The sequence below is a fragment of the Marmota marmota genome, unplaced genomic scaffold (assembly GCF_001458135.2).
Source record: "Marmota marmota marmota unplaced genomic scaffold, marMar, whole genome shotgun sequence".
NCBI lineage: Eukaryota > Metazoa > Chordata > Mammalia > Rodentia > Sciuridae > Marmota > Marmota marmota.
In genome coordinates this window covers 1,905,423-1,930,238 of record NW_026000164.1, presented here as the reverse complement: position 1 = coordinate 1,930,238, position 24,816 = coordinate 1,905,423, and the positions used below count along the sequence as shown (strand labels likewise).

The 24,816-nt window shown below is 35.1% G+C and overlaps 1 protein-coding gene across 13 annotated transcripts in view; it reads right to left on the bottom strand.

The window, feature by feature from the left end:
- The window catches only part of Kmt2c (lysine methyltransferase 2C), a 255,597-nt gene that overhangs the window by 132,670 nt on the left and 98,111 nt on the right, over positions 1 to 24,816 (bottom strand). For all 13 annotated transcript variants that reach the window (XM_048786668.1, XM_048786672.1, XM_048786664.1 and 10 more), the window contains one exon: positions 92 to 254. In XM_048786668.1, the coding sequence (XP_048642625.1) occupies positions 92 to 254 (163 nt within the window). The remainder of the gene's footprint in view (positions 1 to 91; positions 255 to 24,816) is intronic.

The window sequence follows — 24,816 nt, the reverse complement described above, 5'->3', positions numbered from 1 at the left end:
GTACAAGTAGAATAACATGGAGGGACTGTACAGTGTCACTGTAAGTAAACACACTGAAAGAAGTTTAAAAATACATCTGTCATAAACTTACATCTTTCAGGAGCTTGGTCAATGTGTTCTGGACAAAGAAGGAAAAAGTGGCTGAAGTCCTGAAAGGTGCCGGCTCCTGCAGCACAGGGATAATGGTACATCTGGGTACATTTCTCTTCACAGCATTTGATACTGGCTCCAAGGTGCTTACAAAATGCACATCGCTGGAGGGGAAAAGGGAGAGAAGTCTCATTAGAAAACCTTAAAAAGCAACATTCAAATGTAGGGATAAGGAAGGTATAAAAAAAGTTAATTGTATCATACTAGTAAAACAATTTGCACCTGTGAATAAAGGACCAGTTAAAAATAATAAAACCTAAGGTGCTCAACCGAGTGTTTGTCATATCACCAATTCATCCTTCCATTCAAATTAGAAAGCTGGCATTTCAATTTTTCCTATTTTGTCAAAAATATACAACTAAAGATTTAAAAGACAAATAGTCTAATAGTAGAATTTAAAAGGCAGGTGTGTCGTTGAGGGTTATTTTAACAGTTTGAAACCCAACCAAAACAGATAATAGGAGTATATCATTTTTAAGATCTATTATTATTATTACTATAATTATTATTATTATCTTAAAATTCAAAGTAAAATGAACTAATCAATGAATAAATAATCAGTGGGGCACAACTATATGATTAAAGATACATTTAAAGGGCTGGAGATGTAGCTCAATGCTAGAGTGCTTGCCTAGTATGCTTACAACCCTGGGTTCCAACCCCAAGAATCCCAAGGGAGATAAAAGTGGGGACATAAAAATCCAGATACTTCACTGTAGCAATTAGTTTTTGATTTCTTTACCACAGCTGGGAGTGTGATGGGAAATTAATTCATCTAGTTATATCTTTCCCCATTTCCACACTGGCCTGCCTCCACTTTCTTGCAAGATGTGGAAAGCAATGTAAAAAGTCTCCACAAACACCAGGGGGAGTAGAGGGCCAAGGAGTGTACATTGTGGGGAGGAATTACCCACAATGTTGCATTTGCTTATTCAGTTTTGTCTCTGAACAATTAATGAACTCTTCCTCATCCGCCTAAGTCTACTTGGGAGTCTTTTCACAATTGTCTTTATTTTATGAAACACTGCTGAGTGGCTCTAAAACCTCTTTCTACGGAAATACCTAAATGTCTCATGCACCATGCTGTTTCACATTCACGCCACCACATGGTAATTCTATCTTTTTTCACCCTAGTCCAAAATCCTTGAGTAAGGTACCAGTAAGGTACAGTCTTTGCATCCACTGCACCAGGAATGCTCCTTGACACAGAAAGGCCCTGATGAACAGGTGTTCACACTCACACACACTGAATAGATACCACCCTGCAATCCTATTCCTACACGTGACTCACCAAACAACTGAAACCTCACATAACAAAAATAGGTAGATTCTGTGAGCATAATGATGAGTATTCTCACATGCTAATGCACTGATTCTACAATGTTAATCAGGGAATGTGAGATTTTTAATTCTTTTCAATCTTCCATGTAAATTTGTAAATAAACATGTAAGTAAACCATCACATACTATCAAACTCTTCTTCTTTATTATCAATCCACTGTACTAAACAACATAAGAAAGCTTAGAGACTCTTGGTTTGTCTTCTGTACATTTTGATTTCAAATTAATAGACCAGTAAAACTTGTAAATAACTCAAGCTTTAGTTATATTCATCACATTTTAATTTTATATAATGTTCATATGTCCAGGCTAGTATATATTTCACTTCTATTTTCTACTTAGCATTACTGCATTAAAAAAAGGAAAATAAAGCCTTATTTCTCTGATTAAAGCATAACAACCATTTTTTTTTTCCCAAAATGGGCTGTTTTTATAATGCAACCTTCCAAGGCACCTAAATATGTCTGGAATATTAATAAATCCTAGAGTTGACAAGAATAATAACATCAAGGTCCAGAGAAGTCAAGAAAATGCTGAAAGAGGAAAATACAGTCAATCTGCTGAGAAAATTTTCTGATAACACATTAACATAAACTAATTTCTCCTAAATGGTAAAAAATATAGGGGTTCTTATTGGCACGATGTACAGAAGTCTTTTTCACTAAAAATAACTTTGACAAATAAGATATAATAAGTTTTACTTAAGTATATGTAAGGAAAAAATAATGTAAATTGATCCTTAGCCCAACACCTACATTATTTTAGAAACACCAATATTGTTCTCTTAGTCAGGCCTTCAAAGAAAAATATCACATGATATTAGCTAAACTATTATGAAAAGTGCTGGAATTTACCCAACATACTCATTTACATCATCACAGAAAGGTATCAGGAAATAGTGGGGAGGAAATAAAGCACTAAGAGCATGTAAGTGAACCCTTAAAACCCATCTGTTCCAACGGCCCAGCTGAGGACACCTGGCATTCAGAGAGTACAGACGCTACACACACCGGCTGGGAAGGATCTTCCTGTACCACAAAAAATATCTGTAAAAATTACAGAAAATACCAAAGAATGAATTTCCACTGGGATCATCTGTAATGTTGGCACTTATACACTTTTCAGAAATCAAATAATTCATAAAATAAATAACAATTATAAAACTAACATTTAGGGAGAATGAGTATAAGGTAAATAGTCCTTAAGTAATGTTATCAACTAAATGATGAATTTAAGTCAATATTTCAAAGTCTAGATAGTACTTTATTCTTTTCTAACTCTGTCCAATCATTAAAGAAAACAAAAGGGGGTTGGGGTTGTAGTTCAGTGGTAGAGCACTTGCCTCGCATGCGTGAGGCACTAGGTTTTAATCCTCAGCACCACATAAAAATGAATAAATAAAGATTTGTGTCCATCTACAACTAAAACAATATTTTTTAAAAAAGAAAACAAAAGGGAGGAGATATGAAAAAGTAGTGTTATGTTTTACATTAATACAAAAACATACTTTTAAAAATCTCAGTGAGAACTCCTATTACCAATTATAAGAATGAGTCTGAGGGGCTGGGGTTGTAGCTCAGTGGTAGAGTGCTCCCCTCGCACATGTGAGGCACTGGGTTTGACCCTCAGCACTACATGAAAATAAAATAAAGGTACTGTGTCCATGGACAACTAAAAAAAAAAAAGATTTTTTTAAAAAAGCATGAGTCTGAGGATCTTCCTAAATTCTAGACCAAAATGAAGACTTCTCCAAACAAATCTTTAATACAAAACATAACCAAAAAAAATTTCAGAGATTAAATTTTCATCATGAAACTACAACAAAAGATTAGGGACATTCCATATGTGTTGAACAGATCATCAAGTCAGTATTCCATATCAACAAGAGCAATGGTTTTAGACTAGGTGTTCTAAGAAATGTAAAGTTACTAAAATTTTCACATTCCAAAACTGTTTTTAAAGTTCACCAATCATTTCTTATTATTAGTCACTGGGATTCTCCCAAAGTAGTAACAAAGAACAAAGATGGCAAGTGAGAGGAGAAGATATGGTGACATGGAACACTAATCCAGAAGGTCAAAATCTATTTAATAGAAATGCCAGAAAGAGGGGAGAGGCATAATCATAGAAATTGTCCTAGAAGCAAAATTATGAAATATCTAATACTAAAAACATTTATTAAGTATAATCTCCACTTAACAGAAGAGAAACCTAAAATACAAAATGTCTTCATATCAATTCCACTGACCTCTGAACCCAAACCAAAGTCTCCAGGCTTAGTCTCCATCACAATTCCTCCCCAAACTCCCTAAAGATCAGCTTCAAATTACAATATCCCATTATCAATAAAACCCAGTAATTGGGCAAATTTTTAACATAAGGATAAAGAGAAATTTGGGGAAGCCAAACAGATCATTTCCAAAGCAAGACAAATTAGGCATTAGCAATATTAAATTAAAAGGAGAAGAAGTAGAGTACCTTTAAAGGTATACAAGAAAAATTATTTGAAACTAAAGTTTTAATGGCTGTTAAGATAACATTCAACTCCATGAAAAATAAATGTACACAGGTTAAATTCCCTATTAAAAGAAATGAACATGCAAAACATACTTAATATACTCACACACTTTATACATAAACACATACACATTTTTATGTGTATATGTATATAGATACACATGAGGAACATGACACACTATACAAACAGCTGTGGATAAAGATAGACAAATACTATCAAAAACTGAAGGTATAGCAATATTTGGTGTAAAAACAGAATTCTCAAACTAAAAAGCAGCAAACATATCAAAAATAATACTAAGTAGAAAAGTGTCAATTCAGAAGAATAATTCAATAAAGTTTCTAAACCTCATAAATATTTTTGGCATATAAAAAGTGAAGAAAAGAGAAATACATGCATAAATTAGACTTTATCATATCTCTCAAGTTACTAAGTAGATATAAAACAAATAATTTAATAGAAAGCTTGATTTAAGCTCACATAAAGATACATACAAATCTCTATTCCAAAATGACAGCAGCTCAGCAGTACAGAAATTGCCTAGTATGCATGAGGCCCTGGGTTGGATCCTTGAAAGACACAGACACACAAATACATATGCACTTGCTCATGTGTGTGCATACATGCATTCCCCCACCACTTTCATTCTATTCAAATGTACATAAAATTTTCAAAAAATGCATACAGGATCCAAATGTCCACATACACAAACGGTAGGTATTTCCTATGCTACATGCAATAAAAGCAAATATATTCTTCAATCTATAATAAGAATAAAACATTCAAAATGTAAGGATAAACTCCCAAGTTCCCAAATCTATTAAAAAATTTTAAACTCCTGTCTACATAATAGCAGACTTTTTAAAATAAAAAGCGTTGTGTTGTATTTGAATGATTAAGAAATCACAAAATCTTCTGAGATGTGGCAAATATGGTATTCAGAGGAATAATATAACTTGGAAATTGCTAAACTTTAAGACTAAAAAAATGAAACTATAGCTAAAACTTAAAGCCAGTAAAAAAATCAGCATTCAGTGTGTAAGATCTGACATCTAAGGAAATAAGCTACACTAATAGTATGTCTAGGGAAACCTTATTACTGAGATTCAGGTGTTTTAGTCTATCAAAAGCAAAAATTTTGCATCAAAAACTGAAATAAAACAATTAAAATAAAAGTCAAATTATCAAATAATTTATTGTACGAGCAGGCCTGAAGTAAAATTTGGTGAGGGGGCCTCTTTTGCCCAGGATTCAAACCCCAGCACCCCCCAACTCCCCAAATTTTACTTCAGGAATAGATATAGAGGGCTGGGGATATAGCTCAATTGGTAGTATGCTTACCTCCCATGCAGAAGACCCTGAGTTCAATCCCCAGCAACACACACACACACACAGACACACACACACACACACACAGTAGCTTCATAGGAATGGATGTAGGTATTAAATAGACATAGGTGTTAAAGGCAAATTCTATTAATTAGCTATAACCCTATGATTAGCTTTAATTCTACCACTGAGCTACATTCTCAACCCGTTTTTATTTTTTGAGACAAGTTCTTGCCAAGATGCCCAGGCAGGCCTCAAACTTATAATCCCCCTGCCTCACTCAGCCTCCTCAGTGGCTATAATTAGAGCTATGGACCACCTCGTGGGGCAATAATGAATATTTTGATGATTTACTGTTATTGTTGTTTTGACCCAGTTAATTATTCCAATTTTTACACTACTAAACACACATTTCCAATTGAAGCATTCGCTTCAAAAAGTAACATAAAATACCCAGGTGAGGTGGCGCACACCTGTAGTCCCAGGGGTTTGGGAGGCTGAGGCAGGAAGATTGCAAGTTCAAAGCCAGACTAAGCAACTTAGCTATACCCTGTCTCTAAATAAAACACACACACAAAAGGCTGGGAGTGTGGTTCAGTGGTTGAGTGCCCCTGGGTTCAATCCCTGTAACCAAAATAAATAAATAGATAAGTAAATAAAAACGAAGAAAACGAAGAACAGGATTTTCTCTTGCTGATATCTTTCCTTTCTCACTATCCTCCCGGTTGCTTTCACAGCAATCTTTCTAAAGAATCCCTGATACATTTTGGATTGGATCCAAACTCCTCAATTTGTAATTTCTGGTAGGCACACCATCAAACCCCACCCCCACCAAGATTTCCCACGCTAATCCAGAGACTAAGGTGAGATATTTGTCACACATTATAACACATGACAAAGGGATCTTGCAGTTGTGATTAAGGTTACTAATCAACTAACTGAAATAATCGAAAGGGATATTTGTCGGTCACACAATTCTCCAACTAATAGTACAAAAGGGAAGTGAAGGAAATTCAGGATGAGTGAAAAATTTAATACATTGCTGGTATCCTTGAAGATACAAGGAGCCAAGAGTGAGTGACCCAGCAAGGGATGGAGGACTTGGTCCTAAACTGCACAGAGCTAAATCCCTCCATACCAGAAGGGTTCTAGGGGAGGGCTTGGGCAGAGCCCCCACCCAGCCAAATCTTGATTTGAACCTTGAAAGGCTAGACCAAGAACACAGTTAGGCCTGTGCAGACTTATGACCTAAGGTAATAGGTGCCTTTGAAAGCCTTTATGTTTTCAGTAATCTGTTACGCAACAAGAGATAACAAACAGCATGTCAAGGCCCCCCATGCTTGGCCCTCCTCTGCCAGATCACTGTTACAGACTGAAGACTTTTTAACAGCACACTTATATTACACAATGTCTTACTCAACACCATGAAGTTAAAAGGGTATTTTGTTTTATTTCCTTTAATTTTTATTGTTGGTTGTTCAAGACATTACATAGTTCTTGACATATCATATTTCACACTTTGATTCAAGTGGGTTATGAACTCCCATTTTTACCCCGTATACAGATTGCAGCATCACATCGGTTACGCATCCACTGTTTTACATATTGCTATACTAGTGTCTGTTGTATTCTGCTGCCTTTCCTATCCTCTACTATCCCCCATCCCCTCCCCTCCCATCTTCTCTCTCTACCCCATCTACTGTAATTCATTTCTCCCCCTTGTTTTTTTTTTCCCCTTTCCCCTCACTTCCTCTTTTATGTAATTTTGTATAACCATGAGGGTCTCCTTCCATTTCCATGCAATTTCCCTTCTCTTTCCTTTTCCCTCCCACCTCTCACCCCTGTTTAATGTTAATCTTCTTCTCATGCTCTTCCTCCCAACTCTGTTCTTAGTTACACAATGGAGAATTACTCTGCATTAAAAAATGACAAAATCATAGAATTTGCAGGGAAATGGATGGCATGAGGACAGATTATGCTAAGTGAAGCTAGCCAATCCCTAAAAAACAAATGCCAAATGTTTTCTTTGATATAAGGAGAGTAAAAGGGTATTTTAAATTTCTGCTTGAAAATGAAGCAGAATCTCAGATTTCCACAAGATAATACAGAAGAGATTAGCATTCCAAGCCCACAAATGTGCCCTCTACTTACTGAGTCCAAGAAATAGTAATTTCTACTTGCAGCAATATATTGAAGTAAACCTGAATACAAGCCCCAAACAGCAATAATCTTTACTATAATTAAATAAAAATATGAATAAAACTGACTATATAAAAATTTAAAACGTTCATATGGTAAAGCCACACACATCTCAGAGAAAATGAAATGTCAAAATATAAAAATAACAACTTTCCATTTCAATTACAAATATTCTGGATCAGAACAACAAATTTTACATTATAAAAATAAGTACAATTTAAAAATAGACAATGATACCTTCTAGAAGTTCATAATTTAAAGAGAGGCACAAAGTTGGCCAATGAAATGTGTTTAACATACAGATTTAGTGAGCACTATTATTGGAAGCAACTAGGCCAAGCACTCTATAAGAACTACCTTATTCAAGTCTAACCACCATCATGTTGGGTAGATATCATTATTTCTCATTTTATAAATGGAGCACAGAGGTTAAACTCTTGTCCTAGCTCACAGAGCCAGGAGGTAAACAGGAATAGATATAGATATTAAAGAAAATTCCATTAACTAGATATGACTACATTATTATGTAACTATGAAATACTTAATCATAAAGCATAGACAGAGGCAGGCCTAGCAAAGTGCTGTAGTGATGATGGTGCCCACTCTGGAGTCAGGACAAATGACCCAATGGATGCACGATGAAATTTCCGGGGTGTTCCTGCTGTTTCGAGGTCCCAGTTCAGCTTATAGGCATTGACCCTTCGGGGTGTTCTTACAAAAGTACACTTATTTATCAGTGAACTTTGCTGCTTATGTAGTGTTCTTCAGTAAGAAGTTTTCCAAAAAACTAAGAATTTCAGATAACGAGTCACCTTATAACAGAAAATATCTGCCTTTTTCTTTCTCACATGAAATTCTGTATTAATACCAGCAACTCTATCTGATGTTTCCCTACTGGGAAACTGATGGGTTAGGATTTCTTATTCTTCTCAAGTAACTTGTAGCATATTCATATGATTTTAACTGGGAAAACCATTCAGATAAAATCACTATAAATAGATTCCGAGTTATCTGTCCTTAGCAAAAAAAAAAGAAAAAGAAAAAAAACCCCACATAATTACCATAAGAACTGATTTTGTTGTTGTTATTACTTAAAGTACCAAATTAAGAATATTATTGTGAGAATTTATTTTGTTTGGAAGTTGGGGTTTTTTAAGTTAACACATTAATTTAAGTAAGGCATACTGGTGTACAACTGTAATACCAGCTACTCATAAGGCTATAAAGCAAGAGAAACAAAAGTTAGAAGCCAGTCTGAGTTATTTAGTGAGACCCTGTCTCAAAAAAAAAAAAAAAGATAATGCTCAGAGGTAAGGGGCTTGACTAGATTGTGCAGAGCACCAAGTTCAATCCCCAGAACTTAAAAAATAAATAAATAAATAAATAAGTTTAATATGATTTTAAAGTTAATAAGAAAACAGCACATATTTTTAAAAAGGTAGAAACATCAAAAACAGGGACAGAATTTTAAAAGCTTTCATATGAGGATGAATAAATACAGATATCATAAGTCAACTGGATACATTAAAAACATGTCCTATAAAGACAGAGAGAACTACATTCTTTTTAGTTCAAAACATTGGTGTAGTTTTACTTCAAATTTAAAAGGAAAGTATGCTCATCTTAAAGATTTCAACAATAGTACAAGAACTTCTGTTCTTACAATAGTACACTAGTAAAAAATAACATGAGATATTGGCACATGTAATGCCACATAGAGCTGACTGTGGTCAAATTAAACACTTGTAGAACAACTTGAGTGGCCAAATTGTTCATGTCTTCCACCTACGTAATCAAAAGTAACAGAGCAGACTCCAAAATACTATGTTCCAAATAAGAAGTAGGGATGACCATCATCACAAGGTAATAGAATAAGAACATCAATGCTGTAAAATCCACACAATTGCAACAGCCATGTGACGTGCCAAGAGCTCACAAAAATCACAGGAGTAACAAGTGATTTTCACATTACCAGATTCAACATGAACACAAAAAGCAACAATATCGAATGTTGTTCTTGCTCTAAATATTTAATATTTAATAGTTATTTTGGATTACTTTTAGATGATGGAAAATAATATTCCTTCGTTCTTTTAATGACTTTTTCAGTTACAATAAAGATTAATCAAATTAACTGAAACTCAAAGAAAAGACATTATAGTCTGAATATAGGATAAAACTTTATAAAGAAATGTGATAAAGGGCTACTGAATTAAAATGAAAAACATCAATATGAAGTCATGATTTTGAAAAAGTATATTTTTGTCAGTATGATCTTGATATAAGAACAGACAAATATATGCATGGAACAGAATGGAGAATACAGAAATAGACTCACCATTCTATATTCAAATAATTTTTGATAAAGGAGCCAAGATAAATCAAGAGAATATATAATTTTTTGGGATTATGCTGAAAAAAGATAATATCCACGTGAAAAATAAAAAGTTCTTTGACCTTAAATCTCATATTCAAATATATATATTAATTTGACATAAAGGTAACCAGAGATAAAGATTTATTAGTAAGGAATGAAAAGTATGATCCCAAATAGGAAAAACAAAGAACCAAAAAATTCACAAGAAGCAAACTTCATCAGCATTAAATCCACTTCCATAAATACCACTGAGAAAATTTTTTGACTAGGCAAAAATATTTGCAAAATACATCTTTAATAAATGATTTCTATGAAAAATATATAAAGAACCCTCACAATTCAATAATAAAATGACAAAAATCAATTGCCAGGGAGGATATAACAGAAAAAAAAAATATTTGAAGAGACACCTCACCAAAAATACACAAATGAAAAATAAATACATAATAAGATGCTCAATTTCATTAGTCATCAAGGACTGCAAAATCAAACCCATAATAAAGTATCTCTAACACCAAGCAGATGGCTAAAATTTAGAAACACTGACAATATCCAGCGCTGGCAACAATATACAGCAATTGGAAGTCTCAGATCTTGCTGAGGGGATGGAAAAGTATACAGACACTCTTTTAAGAAATGTGGAACTATTTTCCAAAGTTAAGCATATATTTCCAAAAAATCAGCAATTCCAGTCCTAGGTATTTACCCAAGAAGCATGAAAAGATATATCTAGATGAAGAATGTTACATAAATGTTCATAACAGTTTTATAAATACTAGCCAAAAACTGGAAGAAACTTAGCTGTCAACTGGTGAATGCACAAATCTCAAAACCATTATGTTAAGTAAATAAGCCAGACAGAAAAAAAAAAAATTATACACTGGAAAATTCCATTCATATATCAAGCCTAGAAAAGGCAGAACTATACAGAGTACAACAGATAGTGATTTCCAAGAGCTGGAGTGGTGAGGAACGGACATCCCAGGGTCTTGAGAGAATTTATGGAGTGTTATGGTTTGCACGAGTTGAGTGTGTCCAAGGTGTTGAGAGCTTGGTACCTAGTACCCAGTATGGAGGTTTTGAGAAGTGGTAAAACCTTTAAGAGATGGGCCCTGGCAGGAAATCACAGAACTAACTCTTCCCCTTGCTCTGGCTTCCTGTCTGTCCATTGCAGTGTGCCTTTCACTATGAGATGATGCAGCCAAGCTGGCCCTCCTTCAAACTGACAGCCTCTTTTGTTTAGAACTCATCAGCCTCCGGCATTTCGATAGCAATGATGATGGCTAATATATAGGATGATGAAAATACTCTTTAAAAAATTCTCACTGTGAGGACAGTTACATGACTGTATATTTGTCAGAACACATTTAATAATAATGTTAAATACTTTAATATAAGAATGTACTGAAATACATTTACTAACTAGGTATTGACAGAGGAGCCAACACCAGAATATCTTTCCTGAAGATAAAATTTATCCAATTAAAGAAAAATCTAACTACTTGAAATCACTTGGGAATAATCAAGAGTGCAGTGTGCAGTGGGAAGATGGATATTTGACATTTGAAAGAAGGAAAGACCATTGGCTAAGACTTGTATTTAGACAGATTTGCAGCTGAAGACAATCCCTAAATGTACACTTGAGGAACAAGTGGTACTACTGATATGACAGATAAGGTTCAACATGCCAGAAAGGATGGAAAGTAAGGGAATCCTTACAAAGAGGGAACCACAGAAACTGAAAACTCTCAAATCACTTACAGCCCTAAAATTTACATCCACAGAGGGGCCCTAAGTAGCTCAGAGGGAAGCAACAACTGAACTGATGACAAAATTCAGTGGAGATTTCACAGGTTGCCAGCTAACCAAACTTAGGATATCATACGGAAGTGAATCCAGCCTTGATAACCCTCTCAGAACAAAGCCTGACACTGACTACAACAAAACAGCAGGATCCAGCACCTTTTCATCAACAATGGTCAAGATTTAAAACTTCCAGACAAGTTGAGGAGAACAGGACCCACTGTTTAGGGGGAAAGTACTCAACAAATGGCAAGATGAGCAACAACTTCAAAGCAACGACTGGAAACATGGACAACATACAGAAGAAGCTGGTCACAACCAGGAGCAGAGCAGCAAAGAGGTACAAAATAAAACCTAAGAGGAATTCCACAAGTAAATAGTACATTAATTTAAATTAAAATTTCTGTGAATAGCTTTACAAGAAACAGGATATGGCAGAAGAGATGGTTACTCACCTTGAAATTAAATCAACAGCATGATCTATTCTGAGGAACTAAAAGTAACAATACTGAAGAAGAAATTAACAGAACTTAAGGAATCTATGAGGCAACATCAAATGCACTAACATGCATGAAATTAGAGTTAGGGAAGAGAAGATAATCGAACAGAAAAAAGGAAAGTAGGTACGTAGGAGGGCTAGTCAGTAGAATTTTTCGCAAATTTGATGAAAAAATGTCAATTTACAGTTTCAAGAAGTTTACCAAACCCCAGGCAGAATGAATACAAAGAAAATCACACTGGGCAAATCACAGTCAGACTGCTAAAACCCTGAAAGTAGTCATATAACAACATGCACATGGGAACAACATTGTGGCCACCTGCCTTCTCATGAGAGGATAGGAAATGGTGCAACAGCTCCCACATGGGGAGAGAATGAACGTGTGTCCACCAACAACTCTCTACTCAGGAGCAAGGGAGTAAAAATGAATGCAGACTTCTCCTTCCAAATAAGAGACATTTTCCCTTTTCCTTCCATTAAATACCAGCTAAAAAACCCTGGAGGTGATAAGACAAACACAAGAAGACAACTAAAGGGAGCAAGAATGGAGAACTCAGGTACCCAAGGAAAAAGAGCACGCAATCCCTAGTTTCCTCTCTAACTCACAAATACAAGAAGAGGTGTTGCAGAGGCTAACAACTCAAACACCAACAGGCTTGCACATACATAATAGCCTCCAAAAGGCCTGCTGTTTCTAGTCAAAGAAGCAGGAAGACAAAAACCTGCTAACCAATAATCAACCAATGCAATACGGAATGTGAATCCAGCCTTGATAACCTTGATAAGCCAAACACCACAGAAAAAGCCCAAGCCCTAATTCATTGCCGTTTTAGAGAATCTAAAATCTGTTTCCCACCCAGACAGAGTGATACCACAGATGGGCAAGATGGACATGTATATCCACTGGATGATGGTAAGACAGAATGGCAGTGGACAGCCTGGAATCAATACATGATACAGAGGTGCCCCTGCTCCCCATGCAGCAGAGGGCAGCAAGGGAAGTCTACCAGAAAATTACAACTTAAGCCACTGCCCATGTGAAATGTGCCCACCCTCCACGTTGGTACCAGTGACGGTTAAGTGAAAAAGGAAGGCAGCAGATGCAGAAGTACAGAGGAGAATCTAGACTGTCATTTCTACCCGGTGTTCCCTAGGTTTCCCTCCCACCATGAGCCAATGGAGCCCTATCTGGAAACAGAATTACTATTCATTCTTGGGAGTAACAAGGCAGGAAGGACCCACTTAACCCATCAGATAAATCCTGAAGAGTTTTGTAATAATACTCAAAATACAAAGGATTCAATTGAAAAAAGAAAATCTGCCATACAAGAACAAGAAAACTCTCGAAAAAATGAGAAAAGACAATCAACACAGGTGATCCTGATAAATTCATAAATGTCAGAGTTAGTTGCTAAAGATTTCAAGCCATACATTATAAAACATCATCAACTAGTAATTATGAACATGCTTTTGAAATAAATGAAAAATGTAACATCTCAGCAAAGAAAATGAAAAAGGAACAAATGTAAAGTTTACAACTGAAAAATACACTTACAAACAAAATGTTCACTAAATATGTTGAACAATGAAATCAAGAAACTACAAAATAGGAAAGTGAAAAGATATAAAAAGGGAGAAAGAGATGAAAGGAATTATGGGACCATAACAAACATGATGTGGTACTCTTGTTATTGTAGTATCAAAAGAAAAGAGAGAAGGTGAAGCTGAATAAGTATTTTAAGAAATAATGAGTGAAAATTTCACAAATTTAGAGAAAAAAAAAACTTGAATGACAGACTCAAGGAGTTAAATTAACCCCAAGAAGATACATGCAAACATATCCATGCTGAAATATATCACACACTTTAAAAACTACAGATTAAACTAAAACACCTTGAGAGAAGAGAAACGAAACCATATCCACAGGTGAAAAGCAACTATCACAGCAGATTTCAGATCCTAAAACCATGGGCCAGAATGAAGCAGCACAACAGTTTTCAAGTTCTGAAAGAACAGTCAACACTTAATTCTATTCCCAGTAAAAATGTCCTTTAGGAAGAAAAGGACATTTATCTTAAAAGAAACAAAACAAAGCAAAACCCTCATATCAAAATACAAGGGAACATCAAAATGTCTGATGAGAGAAAACTAAAAATCAGTCATAAGGCCAATTAACTAAAACAATGGTTAGAAAAGCTAGTGAGTCATAAAGGAAAATGACAGAGACCGAGTCTCAGCAGATCAGGAAAGAAGAAGAAACAAAGGAATGATAGAAATACAAGTGATAAAAGGGGCCTTTGCTTTTTCCTCTTGAATTTTCTAAATTATATTTAAGAATTAGAACAAAAATGATTATACTATATTATTCTCAATGTAAATATAGAAAAAATTAACACAAAAATGGATTAAGCTACAAATCAACACAAACTAAGGATTCTATATTGCACAAGAAATGGTAAAATGTAGGTACCAACAGATTACCCTAAGTTCCATGTTTATAAGGAAAAAAGCTAACACAACCTTTAAAGACATCTATACAAAAAAATTACACATAAAAAAACTATTATGAAGAGTAGGACTTTCACAGTGACACAAAAGGAGCTTAGCAAACTCTTCAGCAAAACACTTTAAAAAACAAACAAACACAGGTTGGTTGTCTCTTATCTGAAATATCTGGGACCTAAGATGTTTTAAAGATGAAGGATTTATTTCATATTTTGGAATACTTGCATATGCATAATCAGATATTTGAATGATGAGACACAACTCTAAACACAAAATTCATTTGCTTCATATACACCTAACATGACTGTCCTAAAGACAGTTATACAATATTTTCATTGCACCTTTGTTTTGTATGCTATCCACAACATGAGGTCAGGTGAGGAAATTTCCACTGTTGACACTGAAAAGGTTTCCAACACGGAGTATCTGACATTTCAGATTTTCGGATATAGGGGTGGCCAAAGTGTACATGTGTTTATCATTCAAAACCTCATGAAATTATCCTAAGAGCATGTAGAAAATGTTCAGGAAATCATACTATCATAAGAACAGGAAGAGTCTGTGCCAGTTTAGCCATGACCCATTCCATTAATTCCCTGCCAAGCAATGCATTACCAAAATTCAAAACACCTGACAAAACAAAGCCAGAAAGTCCCCTGAATTTTTCTATTCTAAGTCCCTTGTATTTTGATTCTTTTAAGAGAAATGTTGTCAGTTTTTACCAAAACAGCCAGGTAGAATTTGTATGGCAATTGTCTGAATCTGTACATCAACTCGGAGACTACTGTCATCCTAACATTACTAAGTATTCTGATCCATGAAAAGGAATTCACTCCATCTATTTAGATTTTTTTTATCCTGGATTTATCCTAGGACTGCAGGTCTGATTTACAACCAAAACTCAATCAATGTACAGTCTACATTAACATGATCAAAGGAAAAGTTTATCATCTCAATCAATACAGAATAAAAGGGCTGGGATTGTGGCTCAGAGTTACAGTGCTTGCCTAGCATGCGTGAGGCACTGGGTGTGATCCTCAGCACCAAATAAAAATAAGATATATTGTGTCCACCTAAAAAAAAATAAATATTTTTAAAAATACAGAATAAAACTCTGGACAAAGTAAAATGCCTTTATGCTCAACAAATTAGGATGCAAAGTAAAATTCCTCACCTTAAGAAAAGGCATCTAAAAAAATTCCATAACAAACATTACACTTAATGGTTAAAAACTGAAAGTTTTCCCACATGGTTTCAGGTAAAAGACAATATCTGTTCTATCAACTTCCATTAAACATTGTACTAAAGGTTCTAGTCAGAGAAATTAGGAAAGAAAAAGACTGAAAAAGAGAAAACAAGCTGCATTTATAGGTAATATGATCTCATATACAGAAATCTGAAGAAATCAGCTAAGATGCTAATAGCATCAAGATACAAGGTCTATACAGAAAAGCCAGCTATTTCTATACACCGTTAATGAATGCTTAAAATGAGATTAAGAGGACAATGTCATTTAAAACAGAATGAAAAAGAATAAAAAGGAAATAAGACCCAAGACAGTATCAGCCTCTATCATGAGAAGAATCAGGGCAAAAAAGGAAAGGCTACATTCATAGCAGAGAAGACTGCAGGAGAACCCTGAATATGAGCAGGAAAATGACACGAACCTTCAACCACCCAGGGAATTTCACAGGTGGAGCAGAGAAAGGAAGGAACCACTGAGAGCCTCCACCACAGCTTCTGGCTGGGGAGGAAAAGCAGAAAACGCCAGCAACCCCATCGCAGCAGCACACAGGCAAGGCCCAACTACCAGACAACATCCCACTGGGACCAGAGCAAGTCACTAAACCCCAAAACTCAAGCTACAGTAGCCAGTGCTGGTGGCCATCCTTATCTCAAGGCAGCTCCCTGGGGCCACCAGATACCTTGGACTAATGTGTACCTCACAGGCAGAAAACAGACCCCTCCACATCAGCAGCTACCAGGGCCACAAGACACAGTGCCATCTGTGTTTTCCCTCATCACCTGAGGTTTTCCCTTGGAACCTGGGGAAAGTCCGATCAGGATCCCACAGCTCCAGGAAAGTAGCTGCCAATGCTAGGAGACCTGATGTCACCCACACTCGCCTGTGGGGCCTACAAAAGACCTGATCTATGATCTTGTAGCTCCAGCACCACAAACAGCAGTGCCACCCATGCTTTCCCACAGACCTGGGAACAGCCCCAGACATGTTGTGGCTGCCAACACCATAAGCCCTGGTGTTGTAGGGACATGGGAAAGGTCTCCTCCACCTTTCAAAACCTGAGGACCACATGACTGGTGGTGACAAAAGCCCTGGCATCTTGCAGTTCCAGAACCATAGCTGCTTGCACCAAAAGCCCAAGCATCTCTCACATGCAACCGAAGAGACTGGGAAAGGTACCCTATGTATCCCCCATGGCTCTGATATCATAGTTGTGGGTGCCACAACCAATGACATCACACGTACTTGCCCTGCAGAGCCTGAGTACATTCTCCTCCACACCTCCCAGCACCAGGACCACATCTGCCACAATGCCACTGATGACAGACTCACCAGGGCCTGACAACACACACCTCTGACAGCCCACATCCAAAAACTCTTACAACTACCTTCATGAACCGCTGGGGTCTAGATCACGGAGGCCCTCACATATGAAGACATCAAAGGACTATGCTTCTGAGCTCATCTAATACCAACGCCAAAGGACTTACCCAACCGACACCCTATATATACCCAACCCTATATGAAAAAGTCTTCTCTTACAGAAGCTACTCTAAACTTGAAAGAGGAGACTATTGCTCTAGACATGCAGATATCAACATGGGCTCACAAGAAACATGAAAAATCAAGGCAGTGTGATATCCACAACAAAATAATTCTCCAGAAGTAGATCTCAATTTAAAGAAAATCTACGGAATGCCTGAAAAAGAACAATATTGAGTGACAACACCTAAAAGGTATTTGTAGAAAATACCACCCAACAGCAAGAGATGTACATTCTCATCTGCACAGGGAACATTCCCCAGGACAGGTCATATGTTAGGCCAAACACTGACTCTCAATGAATAATTCGTATCATGTATTTTTCTCTGACCACAATGAGAAACTAGAAAAGTAGAAAACAAACAAAGACATGGGAATTGAATAACATGCTCCTAAATGGCCAGTGGGTAACTGAAAAAGTTAAAAGCAAACTTTAATATTTTTTAAATAAGTGACAATGAAAATGCAGCATATCAAAATCTATAAGATACATTAAAAAGCTATACTAATAGTAAAGTTTATAGCAATAAATACATATCAGAAAATATATTTCAAATTAACAATGTAACAATGCACCTCAAGGACATGAAAAAAAAAATTTGTTAGAAGTACAAGATTAGAGTATAAATAAAATACAATTGTAATTTTAAAAATGCAAAAGATCAGCTGGATGCAATGGCACATGCCTATTATCCCAGCAACTCAGGAGGCAAGGCAAGAGGATCACAAGGTTAAAGTCAGACTCAGTAACTTAAAGAGACCCTGTCTCAAAATAGAAGAGGGTTGGGCATGTGATTCAGTAGTGAATCACCCTAAGTTCAATCCCTAGCATGAAAAACAAAACACACACACAATGAAACAAAGAGTTGTTTTTTATATAGACAAGCTTTTAGGAAGATTGATAGAGAAGACCCAAACAAGTAATATCAGAAGTGAAAAAAAGAGATCTCACAACTGTTACCACAGAAATACGAAAGATCATAAGAAATGACATAAATAATTATGATTAAAAAATTAGAAAACATGGATATATCTGAACAAATATAATCTGCCAAGACTAAATAATATTAAAAATAAAATATATTCTATCTATGTAAAATATTAAAACATAAAATTTAAACAGAATAATAATGAGATTGAACCAGTAGTTAAAAGTCTCCCATCAACAACAATGATCACCAAAGCCCAGAACCTGATAACTTTACAGCTGAATTCCACAATACTTTAAATAACTAATCCCACTTCTTTAACTATTTCCAAAATTGAAATTGAAAGAATTCTGCCAAATTATTTTTATGAGACCAGCATTATATTTATAACAAAACCATTCAAAGACACACAAAAATAAATAAATAAAATAGATATGGGAAAAAACTACAGACCAATATCTCTGATGAATATAGATAGAAAACTTCTCAACAAAATGTCAGCAATTCAAACCCAACAGTACATAAAAAGGCTCATATTCCAAGTAAAATGCATCCCAGGGACACAAGGATGGTTTAACATTCACAAAGCAATAACTATAATACACCAAACCGAGAGAATAAAGAAACTACATATGAACACCTCAACAGATGCAGAAAAAGCATAAGATCCAAATCTCTTCATGACAAAAACTTTCAAAAAATTAGGTATGAAATGAACATATGTCAAAATACTAAAAGGCATATATGAAAAGCCTACAGTCAATGCCATACTTAACAAGAGAAAAAGCTCAAAGCATTTTCTCTGAGATGTGGAGCAAGACAAGGATATCCACTTTCAGCACTCTTTATTTCATAAATTACAGAAGTATTTTCAGTAAGAGAAAGAAATAGAGGGCATCTAAATTGCAAAGAGGTCAAATTATCCATATGACATATGATGTAATTTTACAGATAGATAAAAACAAACTCTCCATTAAAAAGCTGTCAGAACTCATAAATGAATTTAGAAAATTTTCATGATATGAAATCAACATACCAAAAAAATACGACTTTATCACACCAATAATGGACAGGGGAAAAAAAAAATCAAGAAAAACAAATGTATGCAATAGTTATAAAAAACTATATTTAGAAATAAATTTAACAAAATAAATAAAAGATCTCTACAATGGAAGATTTGGAAACATTAATGAAAGAAATAATGAGAGGCAGGCACAAAATCAAGAGTAACCTGAGAGGCTGAGGCAGGTGGACTGCAAAATGGAAGGCCAGTCTCAGAAACTTAGCAAGACCCCATCTCAAAATAAAAAGGACAAGGGATGTAGCTCACTGGTAAAGGATTCAATCCCCAGTACCACTCCCCCCCACCAAAAAAAAAAAAAAAAAAAAAAAAAGATCACAGATATAAAGAGCTAAAACTACTGAACTCTCAGAAGGAAAGAGAAGTCTTCACAGCCTTGGGACAATAGTTTCTTAGATTTAAACACCAAAAGAACCATCACCTTGAGAGAAACTGATTTTTACATATAAAATTTTAAATGTAGTGCTTTGGACGGTATTATCAAGGAAAAAGACAATCCACACTGGGGGAGAAACACCATTTCACAATACAATCAAGCAATCAAGAGCTCTTTATTTACAAAATGAGTTAATATGAGAAAATACATCCAGACAAAATTCTGCATAAAAATGTACATAGGTTTTCCTTTTCATAATTGCAAAAACTTAAGACACCACTAAGATGTCTTTCAATAAGCAATTGGTTCAAAAACTGTGATCCACCTGTACAAAGGAATATTACTAAGTAATCTCTATCAAATCACAAAAATGTGTGGCTGAAAGGCCAGAGTTCTTTGTAGCATTTAGAGTGGCTTCTCCACTAAAAGACCAATGTGAAAACTAATCCTAATGGCATCTTCTAACACTTTCACGATTTCAGTTTTTAGTCACATTGTAATTTACACTGCTAAGAATTAAGGTAGTTCCCCAGATGGCTAGCCAACTGCTTCAACCTATACAATCTTATGCGTGAATTCTGACACACACCGGCAAACACTTTTCTAGAGTTGTTCTCAAACAATCGACCACATAGGGGATGGAGCCCAGTGGCATAGCACCTGCTTAGCATGTTAAGGTCATGGGTTCAATCCCCGGCACCACCAAAAGTTAAATTAATAATAAATAAATGTGGATCCCAAAATTTCATTTAAAAGATTTTGACAGATCCCTAAAAGGAGATCACTAAAACTAGCCTCAAAAGAGTTTGTGAGGCCAAAGCTATTTTCAAAATAAGATATTTACCACTTTTATCATGTTCATATTTGCACATGGTTCTATCAAAGCTGTCAAAGGTAAAACAGTTGCTGTCATTCTACAAATCAAAGGAAGTGCTATCAAGCTATACTAGATGTTACTACATTCCCAAATGGCCCTATGACTGCAGTAAAAAATTAATGTCTCATTAAGATCATCATTGCTGGAACCACCATCAGACCCAGCTATCCCACTCTTTGACATATACCCAAAGGACTTAAAATCAGCACACTATAGTGATGTGGCCACATCAATATTCATAGCAACTTAATTCACAATAGCTAAGCTATGGAACAAACCTTGATCTCTTCAACAGATGAATGGATTAAGAAAATGTGGTACCTATACACAATGGAATTTTACTCAGCCTTAAGGAAGAATGAAATTATGGCATTTTCCGGAAAACTGGTGGAACTGGAGACTTTCATGCTAATTGAAATAAGCCAATCCCAAAAAGGAAAGGCCAAATGTACTCTCTGATATGTGGATGCTGACTGGTGATATGTGGAGGCTGGGAGAGGGAGGAATGGAGGTTCACAGAATTGGACAGGGGGAATAGGGTGAAGGGAAGGAGGATGGAAATGGGAAAGAACAATAGAATGAATTGAACATAACTTTCCTATGTTCATGTATGAAAACACTAACAGTGTAACTCCACATCACGTACAACTGCAACAATGGGAAGTTACTCCATGTATGTATATGTCAAAATACATTCTGCTGTTTTGTATAACTCAAAAGAACAAATTTTAAAAATAGGGGCTGGGGATATAGCTCAGTTGGTAGAGTGCTTGCCTTGCATGCATGAGGCCCCGGGTTCAATCCCCAGCACCACAAAAAATAAAACTTAAAATTAAAAATTAAAAAAAAAGATCATCATTGCTAAAGCAGTAAAAATTAAGTCTTGATCCATGAATACATGTATCATTATTATTTGCATGACAAAAAAGGGAAAGTATAAAGCAATTCTGTTACACCAAAGCACAATGGATTTCCAAGCACTTTTGTAATTGAGTTACCATTTGAACAAGGAAGAACAAAAGGTAATACTTATTCAGATTATCTGCTATTTCTTCAATACTGACTAAAACAACCTCTCACTTCAAGGAAATCAACAAAGAGTATGTGTGGCCAATAACAAAATTTGAAAACTATATCTGCCAATATAAGCTTGACTGCTTCTCAATACTTAAAGACTTTTCTGATGAAACTGAAGATTAAATGAAGATTATATAAAAATACAAATTTTTGCTTAAATGTTATGAAAAGTTGGAATATCTGGATTATTACTCAATGAACCAATATTTTCCAAAGATAGCTTTTTAAAATTTTTTTGCAGTGCTGGGGATTGAACCCAGGACCTTACACATGCCAGGCAAGCACTGAGCCACATCCCCAGCCTTCATATCTTAATCATGTTATAAAATGTTAATCATGTTATAAAGTTGTATGAGGATAAAAGATCTTTTTAAATTTCCAGACATTCTTACAGATTATAATGATGAAGAGAGAAAAAGTTTAGTGATTGGGGTGCAGGTTCCACCATGGATCAAATCTTGTAAAAACTCACACTTTTTAATTTGGGTGTAGAATCAAACAAAAACATTCATAATCCTAACAAGGCTAACTAAAATACTTTTTATTTTTTCTGGTGTACCTTTGTGAAGTTGGATTTTGTTCATATACTCCAACCAAAGAACATATTTCAACACACTAAATGTAAAAGCAGATATAGAATTTAACTCTTCTGAATTAAGCCAAACAATAGTGTTTCAAATTAAGAGTATTAAGATACAAAAGAATCCTGGGACCACAATTTTTGAAAACACTGGGTTATTAAGGTATATAAACAGGAATGGAATTGCTAGGTCTTTAAAATCATCAACTTCACTAGATAGATAAGTACAGTCTATTTTCCTATGTGACTATCAATCTTTCACACAAGTTGCATAAAAGTTCCCAATGAACCATACCCAATTAATACATTCAGACTTAATTTACACTAATTTGACAACTACTAATAATATCCCAATACAGTTTCAAATCTGTGTTTCATAAATACTACTAATGGGACTGTGCAACTTTTCAAGTTTAGTGGACATTTGAATTATCTCATTAGTAAATCACCTGTTTAGATCTTGTGCCCATTTCAACAACTTGCAGATCAATAAATAGAGCAAGGACTGGGCTGTCCTTGCTCTATTTATTGATCTGCAAGTTGTTTTACATATTCTAGAATCCAAATATCTGGCCAAATTTATTGCCATTATATTCTTCCTCTCCATGGCTCAAGTTTTCACTTTTATGGGTGTTTTTGTTTCTATGTTTTTTGTGGTGCTAATAATCAAATCCATGGCCTCACACATGCCAGACAAGCAATCTACCCCTGAGGCATATGGTATCTTTAACAAGTTATTTTACTAATGTAGTTGAATTCTCCAATATTCTCTTTTAAAGTTAGTGCTTTCTGTGCTTTCAGAATACCACTGCAAGCCTATTCTCTACATGTTTTTGAAAATATATACTTTTATGTGAAAATATAAAGGGCCAAAAGAAACCTGAAGACATTTTCTTATTGTTTGTTGTCTCGATTGTCAGTACTTTGATCTTGTTTTCTAGTATGCATGGTAACTTTCTGTTTGTTTTTGTTAAAGTTGTAGAGAAATTTTGAGGCACTGGATGATATTATTTTCCACCAGAGATTTTCATTTTTTCTTCAGATAGGCACTCAGGCTGTAGAAGATCATTGTTTTTAATATTCATTTTTTAGTTGTAGTTGGATACAATACCTTTATTTTATTTACTTTTATGTGGTGCTGAGGATCAAACCCAGGGCCTCACACTTACTAGGTGAGTGCTCTACTGCTGAGCCACAACCCCAGCCCTAGAAGATCATTTTTTGAAAAACTATTTTTTTTTTAATTGTAGATGGACACAGTACCTTTATTTTATTTATTTTTACATGGTGCTGAGAATAGAACCCTGCGTCTCACAAGTTCTAGGCAAGTGCTCTACCACTGAGCCACAACCCTAACCCTAACCCTAGAAAACCATTTTAATTCAATGTATACAAGAGCTGATCTGAAGCTGGGTTTCAAGACTTTGTGGAAACATTTTTCCCCCCAGCTTTCCCTTACTTCAAGGGTGGAAACCAAGGATCAGCAAACTTTTTCTGAAAAGGTCCAGATATTAACTATTTTAGGCTTTGTGAGACAAGAGGGAAAAAAAAATCAACACTATTATCAATGTATGTACTTAACAAGAAAGAAAACAAATTTTCACAAATTTGATTGTATTATTCAAACTGTGATAACTGCATAAAATATTTTACAACATATCAAATTAAAAATAGTGGAATTTGGAGGCGAGATAACATTTCACATTACTGAAGTTCAAAGCCATTTTTACCTATCATAAAAATTGACTATAGATGTAAATCTATTCATGTTTATCTATAATGAAATTTTACATATCCATTTTAAGCAAAAATGCTGTCAACTAATAATATCAACAGTATATAACAAGCATATTCATCTTTGAAAGGTATTTATAAAATTTATTACACTGTTTTCTTGACCTTTTACCATGCCACTATATTGTAAAATAATCACTTTCAATTAAAAGATAGGTTGAAGCGCCTCAGTTACAAAGTTAAATGCATTCTGAAATATAGAAATTTCCCTTCTATTTACCTTAAGGTCTTAAAGTGCTACAGGATCTATCATTTGAGAATAGATTCCTCCAGTCAATTTATTTAGGCATGAAGACCTTGATTTTTATTGTAAACTCTGACAGCATCTGAACTGTTTAAAGTGGATCACTATTATTTGTGATTCAAATAACAGTAGATAGTGTATAAATGATATTACCGTAGTGTTAAGCACTTCTTTATCCTCGCAATTTCAGGTTGAATTCTTACTGAATACTACAAAGCCTGCAATGAAGCATAACTTGCAAGCTCATGTATTTGATATAATGTTTGAGAGCAATTTTATCATTCAGAAAAAAATTCATCTTGGTCCTCAGCTAAGAAAACTGCAGTAAAGACCTGGGGTGTGGCTCAGCGGT